This window comes from Megascapheus bottae, chromosome 17 (assembly GCF_031878675.1).
Source record: "Megascapheus bottae isolate mThoBot1 chromosome 17, mThoBot2.hap1, whole genome shotgun sequence".
Taxonomy (NCBI): Eukaryota; Metazoa; Chordata; class Mammalia; order Rodentia; family Geomyidae; genus Megascapheus; species Megascapheus bottae.
This window is the reverse complement of record NC_143525.1, coordinates 34,313,034-34,337,458: the sequence shown is the minus strand read 5'-3', so window position 1 is coordinate 34,337,458 and position 24,425 is coordinate 34,313,034. Positions and strand designations below refer to the sequence as shown.

General features: G+C 44.4%; 1 protein-coding gene and 1 non-coding gene across 3 annotated transcripts; both read right to left on the bottom strand.

Moving 5' to 3' along the window:
- Nucleotides 1-1,346: 1,346 nt before the first annotated feature.
- Nucleotides 1,347-21,638, bottom strand: Casc3 (CASC3 exon junction complex subunit). 2 transcript variants are annotated; one of them, XM_090350788.1, is made up of 14 exons: nt 21,364-21,638; nt 20,941-20,968; nt 20,543-20,580; nt 13,812-13,970; nt 13,576-13,727; nt 12,607-12,783; nt 11,724-12,406; nt 9,728-9,792; nt 9,054-9,168; nt 8,564-8,662; nt 8,093-8,307; nt 6,510-6,632; nt 5,948-6,012; nt 1,347-2,971 (listed from the first exon to the last, which is right to left on the bottom strand). In XM_090350788.1, exons 1-13 carry the CDS (start codon nt 21,592-21,594, stop codon nt 5,989-5,991), a joined length of 2,109 nt encoding a protein of 702 aa, XP_090206914.1. In that variant the 5' UTR covers nt 21,595-21,638; the 3' UTR covers nt 1,347-2,971; nt 5,948-5,988. The 2 variants fall into 2 exon arrangements, with proteins under 2 accessions (XP_090206914.1, XP_090206915.1); XM_090350789.1 differs by having other exon boundaries at nt 1,347-1,987.
- Nucleotides 19,787-19,975, bottom strand: LOC150051714 (small nucleolar RNA SNORA73 family). The gene has a single exon (XR_016538546.1). It is a non-coding gene; the product is annotated as a small nucleolar RNA SNORA73 family (small nucleolar RNA).
- Nucleotides 21,639-24,425: the final 2,787 nt, after the last annotated feature.

The window sequence follows — 24,425 nt, the reverse complement described above, 5'->3', positions numbered from 1 at the left end:
TCGGGATAGAGTCAGGAAAGTCATGGGAATCTGCGTAACACCAACACCAAGGTCTGTGGATTATTTTAAGGTGTACCATGATGTCCACACTCTGTGTGAGGTTTTATGGTAGGTAAGAACAAATGCTAGGCTGGGAGTGTGGCTTAGTGTTTGCCTACATGCACGAAGCCCTGGCTTTCATCTCTCAGTATCACATACACAGAAAAGCCAGAAGTGGTGCTGTGGCTCAAGTGGTAGGACACTAGCCTACTAGCTCAGGGACAGTGCCCAGGCGAGTTCAAGCCCCAGGACTGGCAAAACAAAAAACAAAACAAAAAGCAAACAAACAAACAAAAAAACCCCTGCTAGTTTCATATTATATTCAATTGCTCTCCTATACTAGTAAATTTTAACTAGGATCTGGCAAAAACTATTAGCTTAATTGTGCTCTGTGCACACCTGGGACCCAAGTAAAGGACATCATGAATAATAGCTGTTAGACATCATGGATACTAAGTGTTTTTGTGGTTAATCAATTTTATCTCAGACACTTCAAGATCTAAGGTCCTCGTTCTTGCCTGTAACCTAGCTACTCAGGAGATTGAGATCTGAGGATCACAGCTCAAAGCCAGACTAAGTCTTTTTTTTTTTTGCTAGTCCTGAGGGCTTGAACTCAGGGTCTGAGCACTGTCCCTGAGCTGCTTCTGCTCAAGGTTTGCAGTCTACCACTTGAGCCACAGCACCACTTCTGGCCTTTTCTTGTATGTGGAACTGGGAATCACACCTAAGGCTTTATGCATACTAGATAAGCACTCTACCACTATGCCACATTCCTAGCCCTTTAGATTCTTATCTGCAATTAACCACCAAAAAACTTGAGGTGGAGCTAGGGCAAAAAACCTCAGGGACAGAGTCCAGGCCCTGAGTTCAATCCCCAGGATCAGCATACACTCAAAAAGAAAGATCTGTGGGCTGGGAATGTAGTTTAGTGGTACAGAGTGTTTGCCTAATTAATGCATGAAGGCCTGGGCTCAATTCCTTAGCACCACATAAACAGTAAAAGTTAGAAGTGGCACCGTGGCTCAAGTGGTGGAGTGCTAGCCCCTGAGTAAAAGCAGCTCAGGGATAGCACGCAGGCCCTTAGTTCAAGCCCCAAGACGTTGGAGGGAGGGAGGGAAAAGGAAGGAAAGGAAGGAGGAACAAAAGAACAAATGGGCTACAACTGTCAGGAATTGCAGATACACACTGGGCTTGATGGGGGTTCCTAAACTCTAGCCTTTCACCAGCCCGAGCTGACTCCAGTTGTGACTCTGACTTTGTGAGGGAATTAGGGAGTCCTTTCCTTTCCCTCCCAAATCAAAACACATGCAAGTGAGCCAAGTTTATAGTCTAAATTTTATTATCTCCAAGTCACAATGCTGATCACAAATGTGTACCCTTTTAAACAGTAACAAAAACAACACACATGGCGAAATCCTTGCAGCGAAATCCTTGCAACTAAACACAGCGGACTGACAGAAACAACTGTCACAGTGTCTTAAGGTCTGGGAGTTTGGGCATGCTGCCCACAGGCTTGAGGAAACATCTTCAGGTTTAAGGCAAAGGGAAGCCTACAAAAGGCACAACCACCAGCTACCCTTGAAAGAACCTCAAGTTATTTTCTCTGTACTGCGGAGTTACAGCTTAAGTGCCTTACCCCCTCCTCACTCCACACTGTGACTCAAAAGTGGTTAGGCCAGCTATCAAAGGGAAGGACTATGAACACTGACATTGCTTCAGAGAGATGACCACAACTTTCTCTTGCAGGTCCCCCTATGACAGGGACAGTGGCCAAGATCCTCCTGGCAGGCACAGTGCTGCAGTAACAGAAAACTTCCAGAGGCAGCAGGGAGGTGGTTTGGTACCATGGCTAGAACAGGAGGGAAAGCCCTTGCCCAAAAGGTGATTGGTTTCCTTAGGCCTTAAGCCCAGGTACTGTATCTTCTGTTTGTAAGGTCAGGAGCAGAATCTGGAGAAAAAATAAAGTAGTAACATCTATAACACTTGTAGAGGAAAGTCACAGAGAAGAGCAACTGTAAAGGTCAAGGTAAGCTGCTGGCTGGATAGTACTTGCTTCTGGAAAGATGCATTGGTCCACAACAACTGGAAAGGAAGTGGTAGGAGGGATGTAAAAAAGAGAAGCAGGGCTTGCTAATTCCATTTACCCTAAAGTGCAGAGGCTTCATTTCAACGTTCCCCCTCACAAACACATTTGGTTTGTCCTTTCTCCTTCTCAGTAGGGATAAGAGCCTCAGAAGGGACTGAAGCCTACCAGATACAGATACTACTTACTGGAAACTCAGATTATACAACCAACATCAAAAAGAAGAGCTCCTACTCACCCACTGAGTTTTTCTCCATAATGGGACTCTATGTAGACAGCTTTGCGTCCATAGGGTTAGAAGAATTAAAAGCCAAGTATAAAAGTAAAAAATACCAACTGAAAGTGAAAGGCCAGATTCTTTACATTTGGCTGATATATTCTTAATCTGGGATGCAGGTAAGTGACAAAGGGAACTCAGAGATGCTAGCAAACCAGAATGAACTTGTTTCATATCAAGGGAGAGAGAAGAGACAATACTAAGAATATTAATTTAAGAACAGCAAGCTAGGCTTTAAAAACAAACATTTCAGAAAACAAACCAACCCTGGGAGCAGAAGACATTTGAATTTCCCAGGAGACAGTGAAGAAGACCAAGATATAGCTTTTGGATCTAGACTCAAAAGCCTGGGCCATTTATGTGTCTGCTCCCATGAGCATAGTCGGCTCAAGTGAAGAGTAGAGGACACCTGTTTCTCCTCTCCAGTAGAGCCTGTCGGTGGGGGGAAAGGGACTCCTCCTTCTCCAGTTGATCGCTGGTAGGACTATATCCTATCTTTGGAGCCCTCTGGGTAGTAGATAGCTGTACTTCTTTTCTCTCCTGAGTTCTCACCTCTGCTGTACTAACAAGGGCTGGGAAAATGAAGAACGCCAAAGTATTAGTGGACCTCTGGCATTGATAAGCTTTCTCAAAAGCTTACATATTTTTAAGGTATTTTTTGTATTAGTATATTTCACTTGTACAAGGGAGGGTTCATTGTGACATTTCCAAATTCATACAATACATTCCAATCAAAGTCATCCCTTCCATCTCTCGTTCTACCTTCTTCCTTTTAAAGACAATTCCAACAGGGATCACTTTTCCAGAATATTCACTCTTCATTGGTCCTTCCTCTTTTATCATACTTCTAAATATGGGAGACTATTTTTTTTTTTTTTTTGGTGCTCAAATTCAAGGGCCGGAAATTTAACCTAGTGGTAGAATGCTTGTCTAGTATGAATGAAGACCTGAGTTTGATTTCTTGGTATCACATACATAGAAAGAGCTGGAAGTGGTGCAGTGGCTCAAGCGGTAGAGCACTAGTCTTAAGAAAAAAACCCAAGGATAGACTCCAGGACTTGAGTTCAAGACCCAGGACTGGCAAAAAAAAAAAAAAAAAAAATCAAATTCAAGGTCTTGAACATGCATGTGCTCTATCACTGAACCACAACTACAGCACCAACATACTGTGTTGAGTTTTTTCCCCAGTCGTGGAACTTGAGCTCAGGGACAGTGTTGGGAGCCAGAGTGGAATCAAACTGTACCTTGACTTGCATCAGACGATGGCTTTATTGTCTTATTGCTTTCTGGCCCTATTCTATGTAAATGACCTGAGAATTACCATATAAATGTAACACCTGGAGGTTCCCTGGGTCTGGAGGAGGGAAGAAGCGGGAGTGGAAAATAAACGCGGAGTCTCGGGAGTCTTTACCTGGACTGCGGACATCCCGGACCTGGTGTGTCTGTCTCTCTTCTATTTCTTGCTAGTCCTTGCCCCCGATTTCAGGAACCCCAATCTGCGAACCCTGGTTTGCTGCCGGTTGGCCCCGGCAGGACAGGGCCTGGCCACTGTCCCTGAGCCTCTTTGGGCTTAAGGCTATGCTCTACCGCTTGAGCCACAGCACCACATCTGGCTTTTCCTGAAAAATTTATTGGAGGTAATCTCTCAGACTTTTCTCCCCAGGCTGTCTTTGGACCATGATCCTCAGATCTTAGCTTCTGAGTAGCTGAGCCACTAATGATTTTAAATACGTTTTTTGTTTTTTTGTTTCGTCACCAAGGGGCTTGAACTCTAGGGCTGGGTGTTATCCCTGAGCTCTTCAGCTCAAGGCTACTGCCCTACCCCTGGAGCCACAGCACCACTTCCAGTTTTCTAGTAGTTAATTGGAGATAAGAGTCTTACAGACTTTAGAACCCAGGATGGCTTTGAACCATGATCCTCATATCTCCTCCCGAGTAGCGAGGATTACAGGTATAAGCCATCACACCCCGTTTAAAAAAATGTTTTAAGGGAGGGGCCAGTCCTGGGGTTTGAACTGGGGGCCTGGGTACTATCCTTGGACACTTTTTGCTCAAGGCTAGTGCTCTACCACTTGAGCCACAGCACTACTCTGGCTTTTCCTATGTACATGGCACTGAGGAATCTAACCCAGGGCTTTGTGCATGCTAGAGGAGCAATCTACCACTAGGCCACACTCAGCCTTCCTGAGCTTGTTTTGCTCAAGGCTAGCACTCTCTACCACTAAACCATATTTCCAGCCCCAATTAATGTGTTTTAATGACTTAAAACAAGACAAACATAATGATTAAAAAGTAACAAAGGGCGTGGGAGTTTGGCCTAGTGGTAGAGTGCTTGCTTAGTATGCACGAGGACCTGGGTTCAATTGCTTGGTACCAGATACATAGAAAAAAGCTGGAAGTGGTGCTGAGGCTCAAGTGGTAGAGCTCTAGCCTTGAGAAAGTCCAAGGAGTGCTCAGGCCCTGAGTTTAAGCCCAGGACTGGCAAAAAACAAACAAACAAAATTAATAATAAAATAAAAATAGTTGAGTGTGGTGGCACACATCTGTAATCCCAGTACTTGGGATTTTAAGTTCAACATCTACCTGGGTTACATAGTGGGTCTACACAACTCCATGGTCTTTCTCTTGTAACAACTCAAATTTAGATTTTCCTTTTTTCTGACCAAGTTTAGATGATGCTCCTATATGTTTACCATGTAGTTTCCCAAATAATATTAACAAGTCAGCAGTGGTTTCTACAAAAAAACTGATAAATTCTTCTACCCGGGGCTGGGAGTGTAGCCTAGTGGTGGAGTGCTTGTCTAGCATGCACGAAGCCCTGGGTTCGATTCCTCAGTATCACATTCACAGAAAAAGCCAGAAGTGGCATTGTAGCTCAAGTGGTAGAATGCTGGCTTTGAGAAAGCTCAAGGGCAGTGCCCAGGCCCTGAGTTCAAGCCCCAGGATTGGCAAAGAATAAAAAATTCTCCCACCCCCTTTAGCCTCTGGAGTTATTTCATGATTATAATATCAAACATTAACAAAGTGATTTTTGTCAAGTAGTAAACATAAGTTTTAAAAGGCTGGCCACAGTGGCTCATGCCTGTAATCCTATTCAGGAGGCTGAGATCTGAGGACTGAGGTTCAAAACCAGCTTGGGCACTAAAGTCTGTGAGACTCTTCTTATTACCAATTAACCACCAGGAAACTGGAAGTGGCACTGTGGCTCAAGGAGTAGGGGGGTAGCTTTGAGCTAAAGACCTCAGGGACAACGCCTAGGCCCAGAGTTCAAATCCCACAACCAACAACAACAAAAGAGAATACAGTCACAGGGCCAGGAGTGTGGCCTAGTGGTAGAGTGATTGCCTAGCATGCACCAAGCCCTGGGTTCAATTCCTCAGTACCAAATACACAGAAAAAAGCTGGAAGTGGTGCTGTGACTCAAGCGGTAGAGCCCTAGCCTTAAGGAAAGTCCAAGTGCAGTGCCCAGGCCCTGAGTTCAAGCCCCAGGACTGGGAAAAAAAAAAAAAAGGAATATAGCTATAGTACATAGTAGGCCATATACTTACTCTCATATGATGTTGGACTGAAAAACACTCAAAAAGTTGTATTAACTAGAACCTCTGCTTACAACCTGAAACAGAAAAGAAATTTGTTAACTTGTTATTAGATTATAAGACTTTTTTTGTCTTGTTTTGTTTTGGTTTTTTTCCTGTTGGTGGTGGTAGTCATGGACTTTCCTTCCTGGTCTGGCTTTCAACAGCAATCCTCAGATCTCAGCCTCCTGAGCAGCTAGGAGTACAGGTGTTAGCCCACCAGTGCCTGGCTTTTTTTTTTTTTTTTTTGCCAGTCCTGGTGACAGAACTCAGGACCTGAGCACTGTCCTTTTACTTTCTCAAGGCTAGAGCTCTACCACATGAGCCACAGCACCATTTTCAGCTTTTCTATGTATGTGATACAGAGGAATGGAACCCGGGTCTTTGTGCATGCTAGGCAAGCACTCTACCGCTAGGCCAAACTCCTGGCCCTTTGTTTCTTTAAACTGAAACATATCCTGAAAAACAAATCCTCTGGAGAAAAGGAAAACCTAGTGATGTGGCTTGTGCTGTAAGTATGAGAAGGAGTTCATACCTCAGGTGGAGGAGGCTTGATGGACACTGGCTGGGGAGTCCTTCGAGGTGGAGAGGGCTTTGGTTGCACCTGCTGCTGGGCAGGGTTATAGTAGGTCACTCCTCCATATACCTGTGATGGGGCCTGATACCCCCGTAAGCCAGAAGAAGATAAGTTAAGTACATATCTAGGACTCAGACAACAACAAATGCTGGTGGCGATGTGGAAAAAGAGAAACCCTACTGCACTGCATGTGGTAAACTAGTACAATCACTCTGGAGGGCAGTTTGGAGGTTCTTGAAAAAACTAAAAATACACCTTCCCTAGGACCCAGCCATACCACTCTACCCAGGCATCTACCCTGAGCATCATAACCCAGGATAGGATAAGGACACCTGCACAGCCATGTTCATCACTGCACTATTCACAATAGCCAAGCAACAGAAACAACCCAGATGTCCCAGGACAGATGAATGGACACAAAAAATGTGATACATTTATACAATGGAACTCTATACATAGCCACCAGATGAAACTAGAGCAAATCATGTTGAGTGACATAAGCCAAGACCAAAGGAACGAAAGGCGCATGGTCTCCTTGACCTGGGTGTTAGATCTAAAGAGTACAAGAGCGATGATTCAATACTCTGGTACTCAAGGTCATTGACATGAACTTGGAGATATAAGCTAGGATTATAGGCATGAGCTACTGGCTCCCGTCCTAATTTTCATTCTCCAAAGTACTCCCCACCTTTCTCTAATTCTCACCACTCAGTGACAGATGAAAAGGCTGAGCTCACTAGGTTCTGGTGGCTCACATCTGTAATCCCTGTGTTTGGGAGGTTGAAGCAGTATTTTGAGGCTTAGGCTACATAGCAAAAATCTATCTTAAAATAACCCAAGGAGGGGGCTGGGAGCGTAGTCTAGTGGTAGAGTGCTTACCTAGCATGAATGAAGCCCTGGGTTTGATTCCTTGGTACCACATACACAGAAAAAAAATTGGTAGTGGTGCTGTGGCTCAAGTGGCAAAGCTCTAGCCTTGAGCAAAAAGTGTCCAAGAACAGCACCCAGGTCCTGAGTTCAAGCCCCAGGACTGGAAGAAAAAAAAAAAAAAAAAAAAAAGAGGTCCTGGGAATGTGGCTTTTCTGTAGGGTGTGTGCCTAATATGCACAAAGTCCTGGGTTCAATTCCTCAGCACCACATAAATAGAAAAAGCCAGAAATGACGCTGTGGCTCAAGTGGTAGAGTGCTAGTCTTGAGCAAAAAGAAGCTAAGAGACAGTGCCCAGACCAAGTTCAAGCCCTAAGATTGGCACAAACAACAACAAACAAGGGCTGGGTATGTAGCTCAGTTGTAAGTGCAAATTCCTGAATTTGATCTAGAAAGTAAAACAAACTCCTCATCCCCAAAAAAGAACATAACAAAAACCACCTGAACTGAATACAGATGATGAGTAATTATATAAGCTGCACTTCCAGCTTATAACCACCATGAGGCATCCTGACACTACATACAAATTGGTGGTATTGCAATACTGTTCTCTTATTAGTCCTGTCTAATTTAAAGATGCGTACTTAGAAAAATCTGCTAATCTGCCATCTCACCTGTGTATTAGGGTATAGATGAGGAGGTGGTGGGGGAGGCAGTGCTCCGGGAGCATAAGGGTAACTGGGATTGCCAAAGTTCATGACGCCTGGAGCAGAAAAGTAAGTAGGAGCAAGCAACTGTTGAGGTGGTGGTTGTCCTGGAGACATGGACACTGGTGGGGGATAGAGGCCCGGATTGGGCAGAGGTGCCGGTGTCTGGTGAGGATGTAAACCTATAAGGACAAGAAAAGAAAAACAAAAACTGAAAAACACACTATTTCCATAAGATGGTCTTGTTAGATTACTAAGTACAAACAGGCTCAGGTTGGAAATCCTCAAGAGGGATCCCAGAGGAATTTGCTGCCTAAGCCAGACTGCGAGCCTCACAGACCTAGTTGCACAGAGGTGAAGGGGTGGGCTCTGTGAAGCTCCCAAAACATCTTTGCACACACAGCATACAGGAGCATACAGTAGAACTAGAAAGCTTACCTGGGTGGGGAAGGTGCACTTCTGGCTGCACAATCATGCCCTGTGGAGGCAGTGGGGCAGGGCTGTCACCATGGGTATAGATTGGTCCCTGGAACTGCACTGTAAAGGGGTAAACATTGGCACCATTACTCTTCATGTCATACAGACCAGTCTTGCTTCCCAAACCATTAAAAAGATGTTCCCAGGAGCGGGGGTGGGGGAAGGGAAATGGGGACCAAGACGTGAGAAAGGGTATCAATGTATGGGAAGTAATGCACCTTCTATCTGGTGAATATAATGTAACCCTTCTAGTACAATAAAAATATATGGAAAAAAAAAAAAAAACAAAAAAACCCGACGATGTTCCCAATTTTCCATGTGAAGAAAATGAGGCAATGCCTAGTCTAATGAGAAGTATGAGAGGTCAGAATGGAAATCTGAAGAGTCAGGAGGCCAGCCTTTAATTCACTCCACACAAACAAGAAAGGAACCTCTGAAAACCAAGACTCACGTGGGTCATAGTAGTGTCCCTCCATGATACTGATATGCACGGGAGGAGCAGGGGGCTCTGGAACAGGCCTCTGTCGCTGAGATGAATAACGTTTGGCTCGACCACCCTGGACACCCTTAGATAGAAAGAGAGGCCTGAACATTCAAGACTCACAGAGAATTACCTCATACAAAGTCCTATCCATTTTTTTTTTTTTTTTTTTTTTTTTTTTGGTGGGTCATGGGGCTTGGACGCAGCCAGGGCCTGGGCGCTGCTGTCCCTGAGCTCTTCAGCTCAAGGTTACTGCCCTACCCTTGAGCCAAGCCCCACATCCTGTTTTTAGAGGTTAACTGAAGAGTCTCAGGTCCTCTTGTGCCTGGGCTGGCTTTGAACCTTGATCCTCAGACCTCAGCTTCCTGAGTAGCTAGGATTACAGGTGTGAGCCACCACACCCGGCTCTATCCTTCTTTTTGATGTAGCAAAATACTTGGTATATGGCTGTTATTTGCAAAATAAATCAAAAATCAACAAGAAGCATCAATAGTGAAAAGAAATCTACAACTCTAAAGCCTAAATGAAAAGGAACACAAGTAATTAAGGGGAAAATTGGTATCAAGGCCTCATCATGCTTTGAATAGTGAGCCCAGCTATATTGTGTAGCCCCTGCCCCCATCTATCCCTTGTCCCCTTTGTACCATTTCTTCCATCCGGTTAAACGGAGGTGGAGGTCCTGTTCCCATGTGTATGTGGTTGGGCATACCTGTAATACACCAAAAATGTTACTGCTGCTGAGTACAGAGAAAATGACATTAAGAAAACAAGCTGAAAACAGGGACTGGTTTTGGCCTTTGTCTTTTACACTATCTACTTACTGTCAATACTAACTTTTTTTTTTGGTTGGTCGTGGAGCTTAAACTCAGGCTAATACTCTACCACCTTGAGCCATGGCACCACTTCCAGTTTTCTGGTGGTTAACTAAAGAGTCTCGGGGAATTTCCTGCCCAGGGTAGCTTTGAACCGTGATCCTCAGAACTCAGACTCTTGGGAATACAGGTGTGACCCACTAGAGTCTGGTTAATACTAACATCTTAAACGTGTGTGTGTGCGTGCGTGCGTGCGAGTGCGCCTGCTCTGGGGCCTGAACACAGAGCCTGGGCACTTTCCCTTAGCTTTCACTCAAAGTTGGTTCTCAACCACTTGAGCCATGGCTCCATTTCCAGCTTTTTCTTTTTTCTTCTTCTTCTTTTTTTTTTGGGTGATAAACTAGAGATAAGAGTCTCATTGATCTTCCTACCTTGGGTTGACTTCAAATCTTGATTTCCAGATCTCAGCCTCCTAAGTAGCTATGATTATAGGTGTGAGCCACCAGTGCCTGGCTGCTCACCATCTTAAAATAGTCATAATGAACATGAAAGATATGGCCTCAACTTTGGTAAAAACAAAAAAACAAGCAAACAAACAAAAAAAACTAAACCCAAGTTCAAGTTTTTCCTACCAAATATTTTCCTGCATAGAAACCCTAGGAGGTTACAATTTGCATATTGTTATTAAACCTATTATAAAATATTAGTCTAAATGTTTTTGAACAGCGACTAGATGTTTTATAATTATACTTGGTTATATTCTGGTCACAGAGGTCTTGGGGCTGAGAAGTTTGAGAAGAGATTTCTATTTGGCTAAAAATTACTCAGGATAAAAAAGCTCTACAAATGGTCTTCCAAGGATAGCAAGATATCCATCGGAAAGTATTCTCTAGAGATCAACTCTGGGTCCAGGCTACACTAGTTTTTGGTGTTCAAAATTCATATATATCAGAGAAGGGTGCTGAAACTCCTAGTGCAAATGAGAATTTCAAATCTTTAAGTTTGAGCTACATTACAGAAACTGCAGAAAAGATCTCTCATTCTTTTTAGAGGAACAAAGACAAAGCAGAATGGGCAAAAAAAAAAGCAGTAGGTAAAGTGCCACTTTCTGTTATCCAGTATGATACCCATTAGCCTCTGAGTTCAACCTTTAGTACTGAGGTGAAAAGTTACTTCCTCTGGTCACACTTCAAAGTATTCAAAAGGCACTCATATTACATAAATTTCTACTGGGTAGCCCGTCATTAGAAGACTACAGAAATTAGAAATGCATTCTTTCTTTCTTTTTTTTTTTTTTTTTTTGCCAGTCCTGGGCTTGAGCTCAGGGCCTGAGCACTGTCCTTGGACTTTCTCAAGGCTAGAGCTCTACCACTTGAGCCTCAGCACCACTTCCAGCTTTTTTCTATGTATGTGGTACCGAGGAATCGAACCCGGGTCTTCATGCATGCTAGGCAAGCACTTTAACCACTAGGCCAAACTCCTGGCCCCAGAAATGCATTCTTTCAAAGACAAAATGAACATTCAAGTGTGTTTCTACCTTCACGCATTGCACTGTGACTTCAAATAATAACACTGCTATCCTCTTCCCTTATGTACACAGTGGAAAAGGATTCTGTATTCAGAAGCTCAATACAGTAATGACCAGTTTAACAGTATGAAACAAGTATGACAGCCTTACATAAGAAAGAACTGCTCTTGAGGAATCAACAAATAAACCTACGAATCCACCCTTTTTACTCAGTTAAGTATTTGATAGACAACACATTCAGTCCCAAGGCTTAAAACCCAATGATGGAAAAAAGCTAGCCACTGACCCTATAATACCTACCTCGAAGCTCTCGTGGTTGCAGGAATGAAGGCTGTCCTGGACTCCAGTTTTGTTCTGCTATGTTTAGCTGTGCTACATCTTGTTCCAGTCCACCTGTAGCAGAATCTACTGGAGTCTCCCAGTTACCAGACTTAGCAGATGGAGGAGTGGTTTCGGGGACAGCAGGTGCTGAGGTCAGCCCTTCAGGTGGAGGAGGCACCTCTTCAGCAGCTTTCACTGCATCCCCAACTTTGGTTCTAGTTCTTCTGGCCCGAGAATAAGATTTCTTCTCAATGGGTCTATCAGGGGCTGGTGGTACAATGTCAGGAACAGGAGCTGGTGTCTCTGGAACTGCTTCTTCCTTTTCAGGACTGCGAAGCACTGGAGCATCTGCTTCTGGAGATGGATCTCTCACAGGCATCTGCTCCAGGCGCCGTGACCGGTAACTAGAATCATGCTTAACAGTCTCACCAGACCGACCACCGTGCTGCCCACCAGCTTCCACAGGTCTAAAACCAGTACGACCTTCCTTGAATCCCCCAGATCGGGAGTAATTCCTGGGTGTAGACATGCGGCCAGTCCCTGCTGCATTCCTGTTAATAAATGTTCTTGGTGGTACAGTGCCCCCAGGACCCTGGTGGCGATGGGACCTGTTTGACCGCTCACCAATCCAGTTTGGATCTCTTTGTGGAGGACTGCCAAATCTTAAAAAAAAAGAAACAAACAAACATTAAAATACATACATACATACATAAGTAAATAACAGGACCACCACACATATAAACTGAATCAGGGAGACATTCTATCTTCCTTATCCATTCATTTACAAGTTAGGAAGACATTTAGAAAAGCAGGAGTGTTGTTTCTAAAAATATCAATAATTTATGCTCCCAATTTTCCTCACCGAGGTTTCCTGACTTTTCGGGGTTTGATGTCATCAGGATTATGAGCTGAGCGAATGTCATATCCATAAAGAGCAATGAGCTCCTGTCGGGACTTTGGGGCCTGTTCATCTTCACGGAACTTGTCATGTTCCCAGCGACCCTCATCCTTCCATAGCTTTCGCTGACGTCCTTTGGGTCTGGTCAAAACCAAGACAAGATGCCTTGAGATAATCAGAACTTTGAAACACATACTCTTGTAAAATGCATCAATTCCTCAGAGGCCATGGATTTAACAAACAGAATTGTAATAACCAAGAAAAGGGAGCCAGGATTAGGAGTTCAAGAACAACCTAGGCTATACAACAAAAGTGTCTCTAAAGAAAAACAAAAAAGTATAAATAAAAAATAAAAGAGAGGCCAGGAGTTTGGCCTAGTGGTAGAGTCCTTGCCTAGCATACATGAAGCCTGAGGCTCGATTCCTCAGTACCATTTATATAGAAAAGGCCAGGGTGGTGGCAGTGGCTCACGTCTGTAATCCTTGCTACTCAGAAGGCTGAGATCTGGGGATCGAGGTTCAAAGCCAGCCAGGGCATTAAAAACTGTGAGACTCTTATCTCCAATTAATCACTAGGAAAGGGAACATGGGGTTGTGGCTCAAGGGGTAGGGTGGTAGCCTTTAGAAAGCCTTCAGAACAGTGCTCAGGCCCTGGGTTCAAGCCCTAGAACTGGTAAATAAAACAGAAAAAAATGGATTCTAGAGACAAGTCTGGACAAAGCTCTCCCATCAACAGTTACCAAACCTTGTTCTCTTTTTTTTTCCCCAACAAGGTAGCAAATATTCACTTTCTTCATCTGCACAGAAGTAATAATTATGTACTTACCTTAAAATGTTGAGAAGTAAATGAGAGTACAAGCAAAGCACTTATCAGAGTAACTGACGTACACTAAGCACAAAACACATACTACACATCAGCACAACTGGATGTTACCTGACTTCCTCCTCCTGAGTTTGCCCACGGAGATCATGCTCAAAGAAGAGCCCTTTCCGGGGTATGTATGCTGGATTTTTCCGATCTTCATCATCATCCAAATGCTTAGGTCCCTTCTTACCCACTTTGTTCTCCACAGGTTCTGTGCTCTCCTGGAGGACAGATAAAGATTCCTTACTCCTCCAAGATTGAGAGCCCCATTCCATCTCCAATGGAGGCCTATGCAGTGTACTGACCTGTCCATCTCCACTTTGCCTCTCTCCAGTAACAGTGCCTTTGGTTTCAGGCTTTTCTTCTCCCTTCTCTTCTTTTGCTGAAGAATTAGCAGCATCATTAGCTTCTGATTTCAGCTCCACTTTGGAGTTTTCTTCTTCACTGTATTCTCCTTCTTCACCCTGAAAAAGAGTCTTCTTAGAGCCGGGCATGGTGGCTCTTGCCTATAATCCTAGCTACTCAGCCAAGAGTGAACACACTGAAACACCTTTATCACATGTCATCCTAGCTACTCAGAAGGCTGAGATCCGACAATCACTGTTTAAAGCCAGACAAGGCAGGAAAGTCCCTAAGACTTTTTCTTGTCTTTTTTTGGCACTCCTGGGACTTAAACTCAGGGCCTTGACACTGTCCTTGCTGGTACTCTACCACTTGAGCCACACCACCACTTCTGGCTTTTTCTCTGTATGTGGTATTGAGGAATCAAACTCAGGGCTTCATGCATGTTAGGCAAGCACTCTACCATTAGGCCATGCTCCAGGCCCCCTAAGGCTCTTTATTTCCAATTAGCCAGCAAAAAGCTGGATGTGGAGTTGTGGTTCTAGTGACAGTACACTAGCCTAGAGCAAAAAAAAAAAAAAAACAAGGACAGGGGCTGGGAGCATGGCCCAGTGGTAAAGTGCTCGCCTAGCATGCATGAAGCCCTGGGTTAGATTCCTCGGTACTATATACACAAAAAAAGCTAGAAGCCCCATGAGCAATAAATAAATTAAAAAAGGGGCCGGGAGTTTGGCCTAGTGGTTAAAGTGTTTGCCTAGCATGCATGAAGATCCAGGTTCGATTCCTCAGTACCACATATAGAAAAAAGCCGGAAGTGGTGCTGAGGCTCAAGTGGTAGAGCTCTAGCCTTGAGAAAGTCCAAGGATAGTGCTCAGGCCCTGAGCTCAAGCCCAGGACTGGCAAAAAAATAAATAAATAAATTAATTAATTAATTAATTTAAAAAATAAACATTTTTAAAGCCAGAAGTGGTGCTGTGGCTCAAGAGGTTGAGAAAACTCAAGGACAATGTCTAGGCTCTTAGTTCAAGGCCCAGAACTGACAGGGGAAAACAGAAAAAGGGCCAGGAGTTTGGTCTAGTGGCAGAGTGCTTGCCTAACATGCACGAAGACCTTGATTCCTTGGCATCACATACATGAAAAAGCTGGAGCCGGGAGTGCAGTGGCTCATGCCTTTAATCCTAGCTACTCAGGAGGCTGTAATTTGAGGATCAAGGTTCAAAGCCAGTCAGGGCACAAAAGGACCTCTGAGATGCTTGGCTCAAGGGTAGGTAGCCTTGGGCTGAGGAGCTGAAAGACAACGCCCAGGCCAGGGGTAGGGTGGTAGCCTTGAGTTTAACAAGAGCTCAGGGACAGCGCCCAGACTGAGTTCAAGCCCCAAGCCCCACACACACAAAAAAGCTGAAAGTGGTACTTAAGTAGTAGAGCTCTAGCCTTGAGGAAAATCCCAAAGACAGTGGTCAGGACTGCCAAAAAAAAAAAAGCCCGGCACAGTGGCTCACATCTATAATCCTAGCCTTGAGCTGAAGAGCTCAGGGACAGCCCAAGATAGGCAAATAAATAAAACCCCACAAATTATGTAGCTCTCTTTTCTAAAACTTTCTTATTTGTACTCATGAAAAGAAAACAATTGGTAAACCACTAGACTTGAGCACAAAAGTTCAGGGACAGTGCCCAGGCCCAAAGTTCAAGCCCTATGAGGACAGTGACAGGGTGAGGAAGACTGATTAGGATTCACTGCACATGTGTAAAAATGTCACAATAAAAACCCCGTTGTTGGGGCTGAGGATATGGCTTCGTGGTAGAGTGCTTGCTTAATATACATGAAGCAATGTGTTCAACTTCTTAGTACCACATAATCAGTGCCCAGGCCCTGAATTCAAACCCCAGGACTAGCCAAACAACAACCACCACCACCCTCCCCTTATTAACTGGGCACTGGTGACTCATACCAGTAATCCTAGCTACTCAGGAGGCTGAGATCTGAGAATTGTGGTTCAAAGTTGTGAGACTCTTACCTCTAATTAACCACCAAAATGTCAAAAGTGGAGCTATGGCTCAAGAACTATAGAACTTTAGCATTGAACTAAAGAGCTCAGAGACAGTGCCCTTAAGTTCAAGCTCCAGGACTGACAAATAACAGAAACAAAACAAAAAACTCTATGAGATGGGATTGGCTTAACAGTTATTCTTCTCTCCCTGTCTTCCTTGGATTTGGATGTATGGAAGCAGAATCATAAATTCATAAATTAGAGCGGATTAAAGAGACCTATAAGGACATAATGAAAGGAGCTGATGGGAAGGCAAAAGTAATCTAGTCCTCAATTGGTAGATTACCTCTACTACCCAGTAAATATGGCCTTCTAATCTCTCCTATTGAGTCTTTCACTTGACCTGAACCAGACTGACCTCTTACTTCAGACCCAGGCTGGCCCCAGTGGAATCCTAATTAGGTGAGCTCAGTGTTTGGTCCTTTCTTCAAATAGAGTTAAGTCGGCTTGTCTGGTCCAGACAAGTCAGTTAATCCCTCTTCTCCATTCTTCCCTGCTCAGCATCTGGGTATTTTGGCTTCAAAGTGTTTTGACTCAAGATTTCCAGAAAGTTAATAGAAAAGAGAGGGAGAGCCGGGGGTGGCTCACACCTGTAATCCTAGCTACTCAGAAGGTTAATATCTGAGGATCAAGGTTCAAAGCCAGCCTGGGCACAAAAGGACCTGAAACTTTTATCTCCAATTAACCTCTAGAAAATGGGTAATGAGGCTTGGCTCAAGAGTAGGGCGATAGCCTTGAGCTGAAGAGCTCAGGGACAGAGCCCAGGTCGAGTTCAAGCCCCATGACCCACCAAAAAAAAAAAAAAGCCAATCAGTGCACAAAAGTCTGTGAGACTCTTACCTCCAATTAACCACCAAAAACACTGGAAGTGGTGCTGTGGCTCAACGAGTAGGGCAGTAGCCTTGAGCTGAAGAGCTCGGGTACAACGCCCAGGCTCAGAGTTCAAGTCCCACAACTAACCAAAAAAAAAGTGAGGGAGAGAGCTTGACTACATCTCTACTCTGAGGATCAAGAGGGTTTTTCACAACTAAATACCCTTGATTCTTCCTATCTTTTCAACTACTTGAAGCAGTTACTCCTCTTGATATAGGGATGGGTGGGTATTAGTCACTTGGTTCTTTTCCCAAGCCTATGTTTTACGAAACAGTTTACAAAACAGAAAATACAAAACTTGCTCAGTGTGCATATGTGACTTTATAACTCGTAATACATACAAATCTTAAAAACAGCATTAGCAGGGCCAGGAGTTTGGCCTAGTGGTAGAGTGCTTGCCTAGAACACACAAAGACCTGGGTTTGATTCCTCAGTACCATGCACATAGAAAAAAAGCCAGAAATGGTGCTGAGGCTCAAGTGGTAGAGCTCTAGTCTTGAGGGAAAAAAAGTTCAAGGACAGTGCTCTGGCCCTGAGCTCCAGCCCAGGACTGGCACAAAAAACAAAACAAAACAAAACAAAAAAACAGCATTAGCAGCTTAGCAGCCAGGCAGCAGTAACTCTCACACCTGCAATCCAGCTTTCTTAGAAGGCTGAAACCTAAGGATCTAGTTCAAAGCCAGTTTCGACAGAAAAGTCTGTAAGACTCTAGTCTCTAACACCAAAAAGTCAAAAGTGGAGCCATGTCTCAATTGATAGAGCACTCATCTTGAGCAATAAAGCTCAGGGTCAGTGCAGAGGCCCTGAATTCAAGACCCAGGACATTGGGGAAAAAAACCCTAAAAAGCAAACACATTACCATGATTATACTGCACCATTTCTAGTCAGTGGTACAATGTCAAATCAGGCAACTCTTACTCCAAATGAGAAACAAAGGTAGCATAGTGCTGAGGAAATGCCTTGTTAGGGTCAAAGCCTGGTCTAACTGAAGGCAAGGTAGTATTCTAGATCTAAACTCTTCAGAATACAAAATCTCCTCTATCACTCTTCTACTTCACTGAGAAAAAAATCGAACTATTAAAAAAAAAAACTGAACTACAGATCTGGGTTGTCTCTGAGCTTTTGTGCTCAAGGCTAGCACTCATCTCTTGAGTCACAGCTCCACTTCCATCTCTTTGGATGAAAAAAAAAATCTTTAGAACCTTTCTGCCAAAGTTGGCTCAGATTGCCAAGATAATACTCAGATCTCAGCCTCCTCAATCATCAGTTTCCTGATTCTGTTTCTTCTAAACCTAACTGCTTAAAATCAACTTTATATTTTATATATATTTTAGGTTATTTTCCGCAGTACTGGAGTTTAAACTCAAAGATTTGCACCCACTAGGAAGGTCAGCCACACCTCTAGGCTTCCTTCCAGTGTCACTTTTTTTAGCGTATGTGTGCCAGTTCTGAAGCTTGATGTCAGAGCCTAGGCACTGTCCTTAGTTTTGTCCCCTCAAGCTGGCACTCTACCACTTGAACCACACAACTCCACTTTGAGCTTTTTGTTGGATAACTGGCGATAAGAGTCTCTCAGACTTGTCTGCCCAGGCTGGCTTTGAGCTGTACTCCTTAGATCTCAGCCTCCAGAGTAGCAGGGTTTATAGGCATAAACCACTGCAACCAGCGGACTTTTTTTTTTACTTTCCATCATTCAGTCTTTTGTTATTTTGAAATTATTATAAAGGTGCTAAACAGAGGGATTACTTTTGTTATTTTGAAATTATTATAAAGGTGCTAAACAAAGGGATTACAGTTACCTAACTCAGGTAAAAAGTGCATTTCTTTCTTTCTTTCCTTTTTTTCTTTTCGCCAGTCCCAGGGCTTGAACTCAGGGCCTGGGCACTGTCCTTGGACACTTTCTGCTCTTTGTGCATGCTAGGCTCCCAGCCCAAAAGTGCATTTATTTTTTTTTTCCTGGGGCTGGAACTGAGAGCCTAAGCACTGTCCCTAGGCTTTCTCAAAGTTAGGGCTCTCCCCCTTGAGTCACAGCACCATTTCCAGCTTTTTTTAAATATATGTAGTGTTGAGGAATCAAACCCAGGTCTTTGTGCATACTAGGCAAGTACCCTACCACTAGGCAAAACTCCCAGCCCCTCATTCAGTTTTTTTTCTTTCTTTCTTTCTTTTTGTTTTTTTGTGGGTCATGGAGCTTGAACTTGGTCTGGGCACTGTCCCCGAGCTCTTCAGCTCAAAGCTACCATCCTATCCCTTGAACCAAACCCCACTTCCCATTTTCTAGAGGTTAACTGGAGATAAGAGGTCCTTTTGCGCCTGGGCTGGCTTTGAACCTTGATTCTCAGATTTCAGGCTCCTGAGTAGCTAGGAATAGAGGCATGAGTCACTTGGCCCCGGCTTTATTCAGTACTTTCTTAAAATCACTTTTGTTCCCTCTCAACTCCATGGATCATTTACTTCAATTACTACTAGTGACATCCTATTATCCTTGCCAGCCTTATGTCTTAGAAAAAAATCAACTCAAGTGCTTGTTTTTTCTTGACCACAAAACAATTTAACAATGAAGGGTGCCATACACTTACCTACACTCACACACCACATACCACTTTGCAGATCCATGCCACCTCTAACTATTCAAATTTCCTTCAATCTCAGTTCCTATTCCTCCCTTCCAGGACGCGCACTTACTTATTTTTATTTTTTCCAAATCACTTAACAATATAGCAAAACAAAAGTAATTTTTTTTTCTTTTCTGTTCAAGTCCTGAGGCTTGAACTCAGCTTCTGCATGCTGTCCCTGAGCTTTCTTTGCTGAGGGCTAGTGTTCTACCATTTCAGCCACAGCCTTATTTCCAGCTTTCTCGTGCTTAACTGGAGGTAAGTCTCATGAAATTTCTTGCTCAGTCTGCTTTTGAACCATGACAGATCTCAGCCTCCTGAGCGGCTAGTATTACAGGTGTGTGCCAAAAGCACCCAGTAAAAGCAGATTTTTCTTAACAGTTGGGACTAACTTACATCCAGATTAGTGTCCTGCGTGGTTTGTCTCCTATCACTGTCCATAGGATTCTGAGAAGTTGTAGGAATATGCAGGATCAGACAGGAAGCCCATAGCTTTCTCAACATCATGGAAAGGGACTATACATTATCAGCTCCACTATATCACTCGGACACAGCTCAGGTAGAGTACTCTCCTGGGGTATTCCACACTGGGACAATCTCACTTCCTGATCTCACTCAGAAGCTTCTTTTCTTCAGATAAGGAGAAAAGCCAACTAATAATCTGACTGTGTATCTTAAAGAGAGTTGCTTCAAATTTTCCCTCACTAGCCAGCTGAGGTGGCTCAAGCCTGTAATAATACCTACTCAGGAGGGGGAGAGCTGAGGATCAAAGTTCCAAGCCAGCTCAGGCACTACAAAGCCTCAGACTCTTACTTCCAATTAATCATTAGAAAATGGAAAGTGGGGCTGTGGCTCAAGTAGCCTTGAGCTCGGGGACAGCACTCAGGCCCAGAGTTCAAGCACCAAGACCCACAAAAAAATAAAAATAAAAAAAATAACTCCCCTCACTAATCAAACAAGATCTTCCCTAACAGTTAAGAAATATAGATGAATATACTTTTGGCTTTTTCTGTGTATGTGCCACGGAGGAATCAAACCCAGGTCTTTGTGCATGCTAAGGCAAGCACCCTACCACTAGGCAAACTCCTGGCCCAGTGTGCACGTTTTATAAACACATTTTCTAACTTAAGATGGTAAGGAAAAAAATATGACACTTACTTCTGAGTCTTCTGCACTTTCATAATCTGAGAGAACAGCTGAAATGGAATAAGAAATATGTGAAGATTTTTTAAAGGAACAGAAACAAGCATAATTACATTCCCAGCGGCTTATTATGGATTAGGCTAAAACTCTCACTTAATTTTGACATCAACCCAAAAGGAGATAATTATAGTCTCTATTTACAGATGGGGCTAGCTGCGTGAAACCACACTGATAAAAAAAAAAACAACAAAACTAAGAGCTAGTTCTTAACCACTATGTTGCAAAAAGCCAGTATACTGTACCCTCCCTCCAAGTCCCTAACAATCTAGAGGGAAATCCATTGTTAGAAATAAACGGTCTGAGTTTTATGTACAAAAATCTTGCCATGATGAGGTAAAAAGATTGCTACTCACCATCGCCTTCCATGCCATCTTCACTCTCCTGAAGAGAAGAAGACATGGATTAGCTCTGTGATTCCCAGAAATGGGGAGCTCAATAAAGAAATGTCGGGGAGAGCTGACGACTCAACACAAAATGGTTGAATGGAGAGACAACAAAGATAAATCTTTAGCAAGTATTATCTAACACAGGCTGGTTTGTCTACGTTCCAGGCCCCAATTCTGCTGCAATAGCAGCAGCTCGGCGCTCCTCAGAAACTCAGGACCCCTCCTTCCCTCGGGGATCCACAAGGTTGCAATCTCCACCGTGAGATAACTCAGTCTTTCAGTAATAAAATAGGCCCCAGCATCTCCCACAGTCTCCGGCCCGCCCCCGCAGACCCCGCCCCTTCCCTCCAGGCCCCGCCCCTCCGGGCCCCGCCCCCTCGGCGCACTCACACACTCCGACTCCTCCGCGCTCTTGGCCCCCCCGCTCTCCACCCGCCGCAGATGCAGGGCCCCGGCACGGCCGCCGCGCTGGGAAGGTAGAGAGCCGCTGCCGCCCCCTCCAGCGCTCCCGCTGCAACTGCCACCGCCTCGCCCCGGAGAGCCACCGCTGTCGGATCCTGAAGCACCCGATTCTTCGTCCTCGGTGTCCTGCGAAGCGCGTTGCCGCCGCCGGTCCGCCATCTTACGGAGAACCGCCGGCGAGCTCCTGACGCACCACGCCCGTCGCAAAGGCTGTCGGGAGTCTCGAGAGCTAGTCCCGGCATGCCTCACGGGAGCAGCGCTAGTCGCACGGCTTTTCGTGGGGCGGGGCCTAAACCCTGCGGCACGTTCTCGGAACGAGCGGGATTGCGCATGTTGGTGATGTCAGGGGGCGTGGCTCGACGCTCGACTTCCTTTGGGCAACTTGAGTGCGTGGGGTGTTGGACTCTGTCACCAAGTCCTCCTGGGTTCCCAGCCCGGCCATCTTGAGCTTTTCTAGCGGAAGGCGTCAACCTGTCACAGGTCCACTGCAACGTTGTGACGGTTTCATGGTTCCCTGCTTTCCATTTTGTACCCACGTTGGGGGCAGAGCATTTTCCTGCATTCATTTGCCTGCTAAAATCACGAATTTAGGTGAATCTAAAGCTGTATTGCTGAGTCAGATTTGTCATGCCACCACAATTTAAGCTAGGGGGCAGAGAAGCAACTGCAGTAATGTTGCAGCATTTTCTATGTACTCATTTCCTCTTCTCCAAAGCCTCCCACCTCAGTCATCACCAGAGTACTGCTGGTAGGATTCTTCTCTTATCAAGAGGTTAGAACCAACTGAAAGATTTAATCATCTTTGTGCTTAAAAGCACAATAATAATCCTTAGAAACCAGTGGTAGTTCAGCTGGGCGGGGTGGCTCTCATCTGTAATCCTAGCTACTCTGGAGGCTGAGATCTGAGAATCAAGGTTCATAGCCAGCTTGGGCACAAAAGGACCTGAGACTCTTATTTTCTGTTAACCTCTAGAAAACGGGAAGTGGGGCTTAGCCCCAGGGTAGGGCAGTAGCCATTAGCTGAAGACCTCAGGGACATTTCCCAGGACGAGTTCAAGCCCCATGACCCACCAAAAAAAAAAAAAAGAAAGGAAAAAAAAAAAAAAAACGAGTGGTGGTTCAAAATCCTGTCATTTCCTTTTCATGAAGGATTACCAGACAGAACTGTTTTGATTTCCAGCAATTAAAAAGAGAAATCAGGGCCGGGAATTTGGCCTAGTGGTTAAAGTGCCTGCCTGCCATGCATGAAGACCCGGGTTCGATTCCTCGGTTCCATATACATAGAAAAAAGCCGGAAGTGGTGCTGAGGCTCAAGTGGTAGAGCTCTAGCCTTGAGAAAGTCCAAGGACGGTGCTCAGTCCCTGAGCTCAAGCCCAGGACTGACAAAAAAAAAAAAAAGAGAGAAATCAGAGCCTGGGAATGTGGCTTAGCGATAGAATGCTTAACTATCATGTATGAATCCCTAGATTTGATTCCTCAGCAGTACATAAACAGAAAAAGCTGAAAGTGGCACCATGGTTCAAGTGGTAGAGTGCTAGCCATGAGCAAAAGAAGCTCAAGAGACAGTGCTCAGGTTCTGAGTTCAAGACCCAGAATTGAAAGAAAGAAAGAAAAGAAAAGAAAAGAAGCTAGCCGGATTGGTGCTGTGCCTCAAGGGGTAAAACCCTAGCCTTGAGAAAGCTCAAGAACAGTGCCCATGCCTAAGTTCAAGCCCCAGAACTGGCAAAAAAACAAAAAACACCACAGTATATTTTCCCAGGTGAACTAATTATTACAGAAGTGTAGAGATCTTCATAATACAACAGGATTCTATGCTGACAAATGATATAGTTAAGGATCTGGAGGCCTATAAAATAGTCAATTGAAAGACTGACTCCCCCGATTCCCCCAGATCAAGTAAAACACTGGGCTGGTGCTCATGTGCTAGTCTGCAGGCAAGTCACTCCAACCTTAACTTGGCTAGGCGCCTGCTGAGAGTCCCCTCGCCTCAGGTAAGCATTCCATTCTGGGCCTAGCCAAACATAACTCCTTTAGCCTCTAAGATTTTTTTTTATAGTCTGCTTCCTAGTTAAGACCCATATAAGCCCAACCCCATTTCCACCCCCTTGCACAACCTCTGATCCCATGAGGTTGCTGCCCCTTGCTGTTCTTGCTGTTCCTCAATAAACAATCCTTGCCTGTGGAAGATTGAGTCTGGCTTGTTTCCTTTCTTTCGCCTCCATTTTCCTAAAGACAATGAGGCTAGAAAAAATTACAAATTACTTTAAAGAATGAACCAGAGTAACTTCAACTGGTTGGATAGGTGACCAACTGTGACAACTTGTAAATCCAGCTCCAAAAGTCAACTGCTTCAGTTCAAAATGGAGGATGATGATGATTTTTTTTTTTTTTTGCCAGTCCTGGGGCTTGAACTCAGGGCCTGGGCACTGTCCTTGGGCTTCCTCAAGGCTAGTGCTCTACCACTTGAGCCACAGCACTACTTCTGGCTTTTTCTGTGTTATCTGGTACTGGGGAATCAAACCCAGGGCTTCATACATACTAGGTAAGCACTCTTACCACTAGGCTATGCTCCCAGCCCAGGATTATGATTTTTAACAAATGTTAGTAGGATTTAGCCCAGTGGCTCACACAAACTACTCAGATCTGAAGATCAAGATTCAAAGCCAGGGCCAGGAGTATGTTCTAGTGGTAGAGTGCTTGCCTAGCAAGCACGAAGCCCTGAGTTTGATTCCTATTTACCATATACACAGAAAAAAGCAGAAGTGGTGCTGTGGCTCACTAGCCTTGAACTGAAGATAACACCCAGGCCCAGGTGTGTTTTTGTGCCATTACCAGGGCTGGAACTCAGGGCTTACTGTTCTCAGCATTTTCACACAAGGCTAACAATCTACCACTTGAGACATGGCTCCAGTTCTGGCATTTTGCCAGTTAATTAGAGATAAGACTATCTCAGGTTACACACACAGCTCATTCCTGTAAACTTAAGTATT

Coding starts and splice junctions, on each gene's coding strand:
- Casc3 (XM_090350788.1), bottom strand. CDS start 21,594: ATGGCGGACCGGCGGCGGCAACGCGCTTCGCAGGACACCGAGGACGAA. Junction 20,969..21,363: donor GCGCGGAGGAGTCGGAGTGT/GTGAGTGCGCCG, acceptor TCTTCTCTTCAG/GAGAGTGAAGATGGCATGGA. Junction 6,633..8,092: donor ATCTATACCCTAATACACAG/GTGAGATGGCAG, acceptor CGGGGGTATCAG/GCCCCATCACAGGTATATGG.